The sequence below is a fragment of the Mustela putorius genome, unplaced genomic scaffold, assembly GCF_011764305.1.
Source record: "Mustela putorius furo isolate JIRA1106 unplaced genomic scaffold, ASM1176430v1.1 tig00537248_pilon_pilon_pilon, whole genome shotgun sequence".
NCBI lineage: Eukaryota > Metazoa > Chordata > Mammalia > Carnivora > Mustelidae > Mustela > Mustela putorius.
In genome coordinates, this window is record NW_025422387.1 from 11,252,520 (window position 1) to 11,266,236 (window position 13,717).

General features: G+C 43.1%; 1 protein-coding gene across 3 annotated transcripts in view; it reads right to left on the bottom strand.

The window, feature by feature from the left end:
* Window positions 1–13,717, bottom strand: part of FBXO21 (F-box protein 21) — a 53,574-nt gene that overhangs the window by 28,038 nt on the left and 11,819 nt on the right. For all 3 annotated transcript variants that reach the window (XM_045073499.1, XM_045073498.1, XM_045073500.1), the window contains exons 5-9: window positions 11,815–11,961; window positions 11,373–11,509; window positions 10,298–10,434; window positions 1,612–1,791; window positions 393–525 (exon numbers count right to left, since the gene is read on the bottom strand). In XM_045073499.1, the coding sequence (XP_044929434.1) occupies window positions 393–525; window positions 1,612–1,791; window positions 10,298–10,434; window positions 11,373–11,509; window positions 11,815–11,961 (734 nt within the window). The remainder of the gene's footprint in view (window positions 1–392; window positions 526–1,611; window positions 1,792–10,297; window positions 10,435–11,372; window positions 11,510–11,814; window positions 11,962–13,717) is intronic.

The window sequence follows — 13,717 nt, forward strand, 5'->3', positions numbered from 1 at the left end:
AACAGGGGTGTTTATGTACGGTCCCTTTCTGGACTACCAGCACAGCTGGATGGGGAACACTGAGAGTTTTGCTTCCCTTTGCGGAGTCGGGGTGACCTGGGGAAAACACATGTTTGGACAAGAGCAGGTGAGACGCAGAGCTGAGGCCTCATGATTCTAGGGGCTTAAGGCACAGACCACAAAGAGAAGAGGCAACTCCTAGCAGTATATGCAATTGTTTTAGAATAAAGGAGACAAAAAAGATTTAACTGAGGGGCCAAGATCGGGAGAGTGAATCAATTTATGTTTATTATTCCCCAGACTGATACAAGGATGAACTTCCCAGAGCCGCCTTTTCAAGCTAGAATTTCCCTCTCTAAGGCAAGAGCAAAGCAGCAAAGTCAAATAATTACCTTCTCTGGCCAGATTCCCAGGTGGAAGTAGAGCCTGGCTTGAAGGAGGAGGAGCTGCACCTGGTCCGGGTACATGGCCAGATAGAGATCCAACGAGTCTCTCAGGAGCTGGTAGGACTGGTCGATGCCTTCCCTGGCAGGGGACATAAATCACCATCTTATTCTGGTGCTTCTAGGCTGAGACCCTCCATTTCAAAGCCCGGGTTGTAAAAGTAATGGACACAAATGCCACACCTTTTCTAATTCTGGAACTGCCTTTCTGTTCAGTACGTCGCTACAATGATTTTAGTAATAATGATAGTCCCCAAAGAAACACAACTTTTGTATCCCGCTTTGGTGATGGGCATTAAACTAAACTCACAATCGCGTTCCCTATACAATCATCTCAGTAACCCTGTACATAATTAAAAATAAATTCTGAACACATAGAGCCCAAAGGACTCTTATGCGACAGGAGAACTGTTCTGTACGAGACCACAACAGTGGACACATGTCATGATGCATTTACTCAAACCCACAGAACGCGCTACAAGAGAGAAGGCGAATGTGGACCATAAACTCATTAATGACCTGGCCTTGGAGGTGCATCAACCACAACTAACGTCCCACTCTGATGGGGGACCGTGCCAGTGGGAGAGTCTGTGGCGGACAGAAGGGCCAGGGGCGATACGAAAACTCTCTGTACTTTCTGCTTCATTTTGTTATGAACCTAAAATTGCTCTAAAAAAAGAAAACCTATTTAAAAAGAAACAAAACTATGACTTCAACAACCTTCTATTTTCCCGTAAGACAAATCCCCTGACTCAGAAGCAAAATAGTTTCATACTTTTCTTATCTAAGTGATAGAAATGCATAAATCAAGGGATTTGACAAAGCACTTCGACGTGAGAACATGCTGCCCCCGAAAAATAACCTTCACCCATCTAAAATACCCTTGTTACTCAAGAATACTTTCAGTATTATGGACAGCTTGCACGAGCAGACTGCAAAGGTGTCAAAGAATCACTTAGCACATCTTAAACTGGACAGCACCGTGTCACAGGGATGAGTTTCTTCCCGCAGTGGGTTGACGGCTGTAGATAATCCCAGCTGTGCCCCACAGCATCCATGGCTTCGCCAAACCCACCATTCGTGCATCAAATAAAATCCTCCATAAGGCCATCCATGCCTCCAAAGACATGCACTTGGCACGAGTGCTGGAAAACCAAGAAAACCTTACCGCTTTCCCAGGCTTAAAAGGTTTCCCACCATGCGCTGTAACACTTTCTTCACGTTGACCACCCCGTACAGCGCTGCCGTCACGTGCTGGCCAATCAAGTATTCACACTCCTTCACGGTCAGCTGCTTCCCCTTCCCGAAGGCGTCTATGTAAATGTAGTCAAAGATGTCCAGGCTTGCCCTATGTGAACGGCACACGAAGTCAGCCAGATCTCAGGTCAGAGCTGAACAAAGCATTTATCCAACCACCGCCCCCCCACACCCTCACCTCTACTGAAATTAGAGCCTGAGTATGAACACAGCAGCGTTCCAAGTATTAGAGCCTTGTCTAAAGTTCAAAATCTACCTGCCCTGCTGCACAAAGACTGCAGGACACAGGTTTAAGGAACAGCACTGACGTGTGGCATCAAATACAGTTTTGGGGGCTATTAGGCCAGATTAAACCAAGTTTGAGAACAAACTAGAATTCATCGACGTGGTCTACAAGACACTCAATCCAAAGTTTGGTAGACAGCAATACTGACGGAAGGCTGAGGCCCTCTGTGCACTCTGCAGTTGGCACAGTGCCTGTGGGCTCTGAGGCTTGGGGGCTGTGATGAAAGTTACGGAGCCCTGCCCCTAAGTCTGCAGACACGTTCAGGTGGTCAGCTCGGCCTGGGAGTCTGCACCAGACCAGAGAGCAGGGCCCCGGCACTCAACCATGCCGTCCCTCCTATGAACCGTGCTCTCGAACAGGGTGGCCCACGCTGAGTGAAGCAGTGGGAGGAGGTCACACAATGCAAGTCCTCACCGCATTACCAAGAACATTCTATGAGGATTCCTAAGAGATTCAGTGGGTCTTTGTTTCAGAGATAGTTGGTTTTTTTTGATCTTATGCCCACTGCAAGCCATGTTAAGAGATTTTCTCTTTGGCTTCTTTAAAAAACCCAGTCAGATTCCTTCCTAGAGTCCTACCAATATCCCTTCTGTGGCAAGACAGATGGAATGTTCCAGAAACAAGGAAGGCTCTTCAACTCTTAATATGAGTCTAGGAGAACCACGTATGTACACACAAATTTATAGGCAAAAATCCTAAATAAAGCACGAGCAAATCATACAACGTGTTTTTAAAAATCCATATGATTAAGAAAGATGTACCCCAAGAATGAAAGGAGAACTGAACGTTAAAAATCTATTTCAACACACATAGTCTCTAAAAAAGAAAACTACATGATTATATCAGACACAGAAAGGATATTTTGGGAAAAAAAACCAATGCCCACTTTTTAATAAAACTGAAGCAAACTATAAATTTAGAAGGCAGCTCTGATAATCCCAATGGAAGAAAATACCCCAAACATCATGCTTGATGATGAAATTTTAAAAGCATTCCACCTAGGGGCGCTTGGGTGGTTCAGTAGACTAAGCATCTGCCTTTGGCTCTGGTCATGATTCCAGGTCCTGGGATAGAGCCCTGCATCAGGCCCCCTGCTCAGCAGGCAGTCTGCTCTTCCTTCTCCCTCTGCTATTCCCCCTGCTTGTGCTCTCTTACTCTCTCAAATGAATATATAAAATCTTTTTTTTAAGCTTTTATTTATTTATTTGTCAGACAGCGAGCAAGCACAAGCAGGGGAACAGCACGCAGAGGGAGAAGCAGGATCCACGCCAGGCAAGGACCCCAATGAAGGGCTCAATCCCAGGACCCCGGGATCATGACTGGAGCCAAAGGCAGCCACTCAGGTACCCCTGAATGGGTAAAATCTTTTAAAATAAATAAGTAAAGAAAGGCATTCCACCTAAAGTCCTACCTAAGACAAGGGTACCCGCTATCACTGTTTCTACTCAACTTTGTGCAAGAGGACCAGTCAGCACAGTAAGTACAAGAAACAGAAATGTACAAGGGCTAGAAAGAAAACAAACAAAACTGTCATGATTCACGGACAATATGATGCTCTACACAGAAAACCCAAGAGTTGACAATGAGCTCTAATAATTTATTCAGCAAAGGGATTATCAGGGGCACCTGGGTGGCTCAGTGGGTTAAAGCCTCTGTCTTCGGCTCAGGTCATGGTCTCGGGGTCCTGGGATCGAGCCCCACATCGGGCTCTCTGCTTGGCAGGAGGCCTGCTTCCTCCTCCCTCTGCCTGACTTTCTACCTGCTTGTGATCTCTGTCAAATAAATAAATAAAAATCTTTAAAAAAAAGGGGGGGGATTATCAGATCTATCCCTAAATATCAATCATGTCCCTATACATCAACACTTAGTAAACGTAATTTTTAAAAACTACCATTTATAATAGCAACAAAAAATTTAAGGTTCTTAATGAATAAAACTAGCAAAAAGCCAAAGAACTCCATGAAGAACACAATAAAATCTTTTTAAGGGGTCACCTGAATGACTCATTCAGTTGAGCGTCTAACCTGACTTCAACTCAGGTCATCTCAGGGTCATGAGACTGAGCTCTGCACTGGGCTCTGAGCTGAGCGTGGAGCCTGCTTACGATTCTTTCCCTCTCCCCCCCTTCCCTCTCTAAAAATAAGTAAGTAAGTAAGTAAGTAAATAAATAAATAAATAAATAAAATCTTCTTGAAGACCTTAAAGACCAATGTTTAGGGAGGTATTGTGTTCACAGACTCATTGGTCAAACACTGACGATACTGTTCATATTCGTCTATGACTCAGGATAAGCTCTGGTGCCTGTCAATATCCATATGGGCTTCTGAAGGAGTCTGGTAAATGGATTTTTTTTTTTTTTCATTTATTTGAGAGAGAGACACAGTGACGGAGATAGTGTGAGAGAGAACAAGCAGGGAGGAGAGGTTGACGCAAGCTCCCGCTGAGCAGGGAACCCGATGCAGGGCTCGATCCCAGGATTCTGGGATCACGACCAGAGCCAAAGGCAGACGCTCAGCCAACTGAGCCACCCAGGCACCCCTGCTAAATGGATTCTAGAACTATAGAAGAGCAAAAAGCTAAGCATAGCCAAGGGAATTTTGAAGAACTCACTGGGGGTCTAACCAGCAGGTACTAGTTAATGACAGAGCTACAGTAAGTAGACTATATGGTTTTGGTGCCAGGACAGAGCAGAGACCAGATTAACAGGGAACATGGGTGGAAGTGAGGTGGAAGTGAGGACCTGGAGGGCCTGCAGCCCTGTGGTGTGCCCCCCACTACTCTCACCAGCTTCCTCTCTTCCCTGAGGACCCAGCCAGGAGGCTCAGTGTTTACTTCTGCCAGGTGCCTTGGGTGCTAACAAGTTACTTCACTGTTCAGCTGCATTGCTAGTGTGCATTTGCTGCAGCCTAAGGAAAAATGACAGTTACCACACACAACTGTACCCAGCAATAAGTTACTTTGGCAAATAACACGGTCATTAGTTTTAAATGCTTTATATCATGCAGAGATCCTTGGTGGATTATTACATGGCCATTTAAGATCATTTATGAGGTATTTAGGGGAAATTGGTTGGGTTATTTAGGGAGAGAGAATGGGCTGAAAAAGCATACTTCCCATTTACAGTAATGGAAAATGGGTGTCTGTTATCCAAAAAAGAAGTCATGCAACACATTTTTAGAAATAGATATTGGAAAAGAAAGGAAGCCCATACACACCATTTAAGGAAATATACGTATGTGATGAACTATAAAAATTTGCAGGGAAGTAAGAAAACTTCCAGATAACTGGTGGGGATCTCTGCAGAGCGGGGGGGAAGAAGGGGATAAGGAAGGATATCCAGAAGGTTCCAACCATACACGTTTTACTTCTTGAACGAGGTGCAGAAATAGAGATGAGTGGGGCACCCAGGGGACTCAGCTGGCTGAGCAGATGTCTGACGCCTGACTTTGGCTCAGGTCATGATCTCAGGGTCCTGGGATGGAGCCCCAAGTCAGGCTCCGTGCTGAGTGTGGAGTCTGCTTGAGGTTCTCTCTCTCCCTTGCCCTCCGCCCCTCCCCGAACTTATGCATGCATGCTTTCTAATAAATAAATCTTAAAAAAAAAAAACAAACAAAAAAACCCCTTTCTTCTAGGTAGGTCTCAGAATTCTACTAGGTGTGTAAAGCACTGGGTCATCTCAATCCTCCAAACCATTTGAAAAACACGTGCCCCATTTTTCACAGAGTAAAAAACTGAGACTCAGAGGAAGCAGGTCTGAACCCTGCCCGACTTCAAAGCTCAGGTATTTTCTATTATTCCATTCACCAAAGGATATCACAGTCACCCAAAGAACAGGATATGATTAAATAATGTTTCTTTTTTCTCTAAATGGCACATTCAATGAGAAGATAGTTCTGCCTATTTGACGAACTGTTTCTTTCAGAAAAGCGAAGCAAGCCCCAGCTGGTAAGAAATCGAGCATTTGCTTTGCACACGAGTGAGAACGTGGCCACGCGGTCCTTCCCTCCACCTCCCTTGTTGCCCTCCCCCCTCCCCCCTCCGTTCTCTGATGAGGAGGGAGGAGATTTTATGGAAGACCACAAAGTAAGACTTTCTTTAAGAACTCTTTGATCTAGATGGATTTCACAGATATATCAGAACATCTCATCCTAAAACGGCAGAATACACATTCTTTTCAAGTACACATGGGACATTCTCCAGAATATATCACGTACCGGGTCACAAATCAGGCCTCAACAAATACAAAAAGATTGAGATCATACCATACGTCTTTTCTGACCAACCACAAGAAAAAATGTGGAGAGACCACAAATATGTGGATATTAAACAACATGTTACTAAACAATGAATGGGTCAACCAAGAAATCAGAGAAGAAATTTAAAAATACATGGAAATAAATGAAAATGGAAACACAACTGTCCAAAACCTCTGGGTTGCAGCAAAGGTGGTCATTAGAGGGAAGTATATAGCAATACAGTTATACAATACATTAGAAGCAAGAAAAAATCTCAAACAATCCAACCTTACTCCTAAAGAAACTGGAAAAAGAACAAGAAATGAAACCTTAAGTCAGCAGAAGAAGGGAAATAAGAAAAGTAAATGATATAGAAAAACAAAACAAAACCCCAATAGAACAGATTAATGAAACCAAGTACCAGTTCTTTGAAAAATAAAATTGATAAACCTCTAGCCAGACTTATCAAAAAGCAAAGCGAAAGGACCCCAAAAAAATAAAATCACAAACGAGACAGGAGAAATAACAACCAACACCACAGAAATACGTCCAGTTATAAGAGAATAGTATGAAAAATTATGTCACCAAATCAGACAATCTGGAAGAAATGGATAAATTCCTAGAAACAAAGTACCAAAATAAACAGAAAGAAAAAGAAAATTTGAACAGAGCAATAACCAGCAAAGAAACTGAATCAGTAATAAAAATAAATCTCCCAACAAACAGAAGTCCAGGGCCAGATGGCTTCACAGGTAAATTCCACCAAACACTGAAAGAGAAGTTACTACCTACTATTCTTAAACTATTGCAAAAAACAGAAAAGAAAGGAAAACTTCCAAACCCCTTCTATGAGGCCAGCATTGCCTTTATTCCAAAACCAGATAAAAACTCCACTAAAAAAGAGAACTACAGGGGTACCTGGGTGGCTCCATCAGTTGAGCAGCAGACTCGACTTTGGCTGCGGTCATGATCCCACGGTTGTGAGACTGAGCCCTGAGCTGGGCTCCACACTCAGCACAGAGTCTGCCTGTCCTTCTCCCTCCCCTCTTGGCCCCCCCTCACATTGGTGCATGCACATGCACGCTCTCTCAAATAAATAAAATCTTAAAACAAAAACAAAAACAGAACTACAGGCCAATCAATATCCCTGATGAACATGGATGCAAAAATCCTCAACAAAATACTAGCAAACAGAATCCAACAACACATTAGGAGAATCACTCACCATAATCAAGTGGGGTTTATTCCTGGGTTGCAAGGGTAGTTCAGTATTCACAATCAATCAACGTGATACACCATAGTAATAAAAGAACAGAACCAGATGATCACTTCAGCAGATGCAGAAAAAGCATTTGAGAAAGTACAGCATCCACTCATGATAAAAACACTCAACAAAGTAGGTTTAGAGGAAACATATCACAACATAATATAAAGGTCATATACAAAAAACCCCCATCTTCAGTGGGAAAAAACAGCGCTTTTCCTCTATGGTCAGGAATAAGACAAGGATGTCCACTCCCACCACTGTCATTTAACACAGTACCGAAGTCCTAGCCACTGCAATCAGACAACAAAAATAAAAGGAATCCAAAGAGGCAAGAAGTCAAACTCTCACCATCTGCAGATGACACAAGACTCTATATAGAAAACCCAAAAGATTCCACTAAATAAAGTCACAGGATACAAAATCCGCCTACAGATATCTGGTGCATTTACATACACCAAAAATGAAGCAGCAGAAAGAAAATTAAAAATCAATTTCATTTTTAAAAAAATCAATTTCATTCATAATTGTGCCAAAACAGTAGGATACCTAGGAATAAACCTAACCAAAGAAGTGAAAGACCTGTCCTCTGAAAACGATAAAGCACTGATGAAAGAAATCAAAGAAGACACAACGAAATGAAAAGACATTCTGTGCAAGAATCCATTTGGCAAGAATAGCCAAAGTAACCATGAAAAAGCAAAGCGAAGCTCGAGGCATCACAATTCCGGACTTCAAATATAGTATAAAGCTGTAGTATCTCCAAACAGCATGGTGCTGGCATCAAAACAGACACGTAGATCAATATAACAGAACAGAAAACCCAGAAATAAACCCACAATTACATGGTCAATTAAACTTTGATAAAGCAGGAAAATATCCAGTGAGGAAAGACAGTCTCTTCAACAAACAGTGTTGGGAAAACTGGACAGGAACACGCAAAAATCAAACACAAAAATTCAAAATGGATGAAAGACCTAAATGTGAGACACGAAACCATTAAAATCCTAGCGAAAACAGGCTGTAACCTATTTACATCAACCACAGCAACTTCTTTTTAGATACGATTCCTGAGGCAAGGGAAACAAAAGCAAAAACACACTACTGGGATTTCATCAAAATAAAAAGCTTCGGCATAGTGAAGGAAACAACAAAACCAAAAAACAACCTATGGGATGGGAGAAGATACTTGTAAATGACAAATCTGATAAAGGGGTTAAGATCCCAAACCTACAAAGAACTTATACTGGGGCACTTGGCTGGCTCAGGGAAGTGTGCGACTCTTGATCTTGGGGTTGTGAGTTTGAGCCCCTCATTGGGTATAGAGATTATTAAATACAAAAACAAACAAACCAACAAAACCTTAAAAAACTCAGCACCCAAGAAACAAATGATCCAGCTACAGGATGGGCAGAAGCCATGAATAGATGCTTTCCCAAAGAAGACATCCAGATGGCCAACAGACACATGACAAGATGCTTAGTATCACTCATTACCAGGAAATGCAAATCAAACCTATAACGAGCTATCACTTCACACCTGTCAGAATGGCTAAACTCAGTAACATAGGAAACTACATGTATTGGTGAAAATGTGGAAAAAGGGGAAACCCTCTTGCACTGTTGGTGGGAATGCAAACTGGTACCACTGAGGGAAACAATATGGAGGTTCCTCAAAAAATTACAAATAGAACTGACCTATGACTCAGCAACTGCATTAGTACAAAATTAGTACAAAAATACTAATTCAAAGGGATACGTGCCGTCTGATGTTTACAGCAGCTTTATCTACAACAGCCAAACTGTGGAAACAGCCCAAGTGTCCATCAACAGATAAGTGGAGAAAGAAGTGGTATACTTATTCACAATGGAATATTACTCAGCCATCAAAAAGAATGCAATCCTGCCACTTGCAACAATACCGATGGACCTAGAGAATATAAGACTAAGCAAAGTAAGTCGGTCAGAAAAAGACAAATACCATACGCTTTCACTCATATGTCAAATTTAACAAACAGAAGAGCAAAGGGGGGGGAAAAGGAGGTGCAAACCAAGAAACAGACTATTAACTACAGAGAACAATCTCATGGTTACCAGAGGGGAGGCGGGTGGGGTGTGGTAGGAAGGGTGAAATAGTGATGGGGATTAAGGCTTATGGTGAGGAGCTCTGGATATTCTACAGGAAGTGCCAAATCCTCTGAAACTAACAGTACGCTGTATGTGAACTAACTGGGATTTAAGTAAAAACGATTAAAAAAAGAAAAAAAAAAGCAACATTCCTTAAAACAAAACAAAAACCTCTTTGATCTGTTGTGCTTTGTAACGAGGGACTTGGAGATCCACCTGAAATGCCGAACTCCTAGTCCTACTCTTTTTTTTTTTTTTTTTTTTAAGATTTTATTTATTTATTTGACAGACAGATCACAAGTAAGCAGAGAGGCAGGCAGAGAGAGAGAGGGAAGCAGGCTCACTGCTGAGCAGAGAGCCCGATGTGGGGCTCGATCCCAGGACTCTGGGATCATGGCCTGAGCTCAAGGCAGAAGCTTTAACCCACTGAGCCACCCAGGTGCCCTCTATCCTACTCTTTATACATACTTTGAGAGACTTGTAAATTCACGTGCAGCTTTAAGAAATAATACAGAAAGATCCAGAGTGCCCTTCTCCCAGAATCAGAGTCCTGACACGGATGGCCAAGGATCGGACAGCTGGCCCATCCCCGTGCTCTGGTGAACCTCTGTTCAGTTCCTGTGCTTCCTCTCACCACCACGGGAGTGAATCCTGAGGCCCAGTCGTGACATGGCCTAGTGACTCACCCTTCTGCACCTTGGCACCACCTTAACAAGAAGTGACTGGGGAAGTTGACAGGCTCCAGTGGGACCCCCAACTGCCGGGCAATTGTCAAGTAGAGCAGAGACATGCTGATCGGGATTCCTGTTCTGCGAATCAAAACCTAAAGGAGAAAAAAAATCCTTCAGCTTCACGGAAAGGAATCGCACCTCATCGCTCCTACCATGTAAGTGCTATGGGGCACCCGCTGTGCACTGGGAATGACACTAGGTTTTCGTGGCTTAAGTGGAGGAATATTTGATTTATTTAGATAAGGGGTCTGCAAACTGCAGTCTGTGGGCCAGATCTACTCCACTGCCTGTTTCTGTATGGGGCCTGCATAAGAAGAGTGTCAACACTTTAGTATTTTAAAAAAACAGCCAAAAGAATACTATTCCGTGACACATAAAAATTACATGAAATTCAAATCTCCGTATCTGTACAGGAAGTTTCAAAGGAACACAGCCACACTCATTTGTTTTTGCGTTGTCCATGCCTCCTTTCAACTCCAGCAGCAGATCTGGGCATTGAGGACACACGGCATATGGCCTGCAGAGCCAAAACCTCTGACCCTTGACAGAGAAAGTTTGCAGATCTGGGATTTAGGGGGTCTGTCTTCCAAAAAGAATAAAAGGCCATTCCAAGGAAAGAAAAAAAATTAGGGTAGCACCGAGGGCAAAAGAATAGATTTGAAAACGGTGCCGAGGACAAAGGACATAAAAACTAAATATCAATGATACAGCCGGCCAAGTTTCTTCTGACCCTTTGAAAGGCCAGTGCAGAAAAAAGACCTGATTAGTTTTAACAGTTTTGTGTTTATAAGACACAAACTGACCAAAGTCAGAGAAATACCTATTTCCAGACAGAAAATGATCTCAAGGGTTTTCACACAGAGTTAAGGAATAAAAATCCAGAGCAATATCCTGATGGTAGAGGCAAAAATGAGTTTCCCTGGGCACTGAGAGATGAAAAGACAATGCATTTGCCCTCAAAGATGACACAACTGGTCAGAAATGAGCTGAAAAAATATGTATTGTTCTGTTTTAATTCACCCACATTTACCTGGTGCATGTACAAGTTGAGGGCATTATAGTAATCCATCCGGTTCCCCTTAAACTTGAGCTGGTCGTAAAGGACATAGTTCATGGCATCCAACACCTGGCTCTGGAGTTCTATCTCCATTATCATGGAGGATTCGCCTGAAACACAGAGATCTACTCTGAGGACACAAGTACTCCCCAAGGTGTGACCATCGCCCCAAACAACCCGCACCACGAAGACACTAGCAGTGTCCCAACAGGACCCAGCAGGTACTGCCGGTCCAGGGTGGAGAAACGAGTATGAACTCAGAAGTCTTTTCGCATCTCCCGGTGAGCACGTGGTAGTGTCACTAACTGCTTTTCTGGTGACGTCAGAGCAATACCCTGCAGAGCTTCTCAAATCAACCAATCGCTCTGCTAGGTTCTCTTTTGCAAATATGGCTGGATCGAAAGCAATTCCACACCTGCCTTGAAGGCCAAGCTGGGGTGCCGGCTGTTGATGCCCCGGAGGGTTTTGCAAACGAGCTCCACGATGCTGTCAATCTGGGCCTGGATATCTTTGAGGCTGATGTCAGAGAGAGGATTGCAGTACTGGTCAATATATACAGCACCTGAAAATGAACAGGAATTACTGAATAAGCTATTTGTACCCTTTCCCTCGCAGTTGCTCATTCAGCCCAGACACCGAGGGCCACAGTTCTTTGCATCATCTTCCCAGGTAAGCTTCATTCGTGGAGGACAGACCTTGCTGCTAGTACACGGAGAAGGAGTCACATTCTCACAACAAAGGAGTTTAAACACTTTATTTTTAAAAAATAAACCAGGGGCGCCTGGGTGGCTCAGTGGGTTAAAGCCTCTGCCTTCAGCTCAGGTCGTGATCCCAGGGTCCTGGGATCGAAGTCCTGCATCGGGCTCTCTGCTCAGCAGGGAGCCTGCTTCCCTTCCTCTCTCTGCCTGCCTCTCTGCCTACTTGTGATCTCTCTCTCTCTGTGTCAAATAAATAAATAAAATCTTTTAAAATAAATAAATAAACCAAATCCTCTCTCAAAGGTTATGGACTCAAAAATGGGCATGAGACAAATCATGTTCCCATATTCTATTACAAAGAAAAATAAACGCTATAAAGGAGCTCCTTCCAGGAAGTCTGAAAACATAATGGCTTAAGACAATCACTTTACTTAAAAAAAAAAAAAAAGGTTGAGGGGCACCTGGCTCGATGGTTAAGTGTCTGCCTTTGGCTTGGGTCACAATCTTGGGGTCATGGGACAATCTTGGGGTCATGGGATCGAGCCCCGCATGAGACTCCCAGCTCAGCAGGGAATCTGCATCTCCTTCTCCCTTTGCCTCTCCCCCTGCTTGTGCGCGCTCTCTCCCTCTTTCTCTCTCAAATGAATAAATAAAATCTTTTAAAAAATTTAAAAATTGAAACCCTCAATGAGGGATTTCTACAATTTGTACCCCTCAAAGATGAGACAGTGAATGAACTTTGGAGAGGAGACAGTACTTTCAAATCAGAGAAATACTGACACTCAGCCAACCTGCTGCTGAAGACTTAGACAAAGTAGACCAGAGACATAGTCTCTGGAATCCAGCTTGGTTCTCTACTGCCTTAGGCAATTTTCTAACCAGATGCCAAAGGGCTAACTTGATTATTTGGTTATAAGACCTTTTCACTTGAGAAGCTGCAGTTATGACTTTTTTTTTTTGGAGTCATTTTAAATTCAAGAGGTCAGGTTCTTGATCCCCTACTTACACTGCAAGGAGCTGAAAGCAGGCATCAAAAGAGCCAGTCCCAGTTTTGCCCCTTAGCTAGTCACGGACTCCTGGGATTTCTTGGGATGGTTTCCTCACCTATTGCCTGAAGTCCAATCCATCCTGATGCTATGATTTCTAGACTGCATTAGTCCTATCAGATTATTCTTGTTAGTCTCCATGGATCAAAACCCTGGAGCTGACTTCCACTTGCTCAACAACCTTCAATGGAGCACTGATCTGGATGAGTCAGTGAAAATCGTACTATTACTTCATATTTGGAAGATGAAAAAGAAATCAGTCTTCATAAATAAGCTACAGAAAACAAAGCCTGTCAAATCATTCCTCACTGGGAAAAAACAGATAGGGGTAATTCTCCACTCCAAGACACACAGGAGAAGATTCCGGGGTGGTGAGGCTGTTGGAGTTTAATCAACTGAAACAGATTTTTCACTTCCTTCCGGATGATGAGACTTTTACAGCATCAAGAAGAACCTGCACTAGGCAATGTGGAGTACACAGTGATCAGAATCATGTTAAGGTCAAGGGACACAAGAAACTTCATGATGAGCTGGAGAACAAATAACCCACACTGTGCCGTGGTTTACTAGTCAG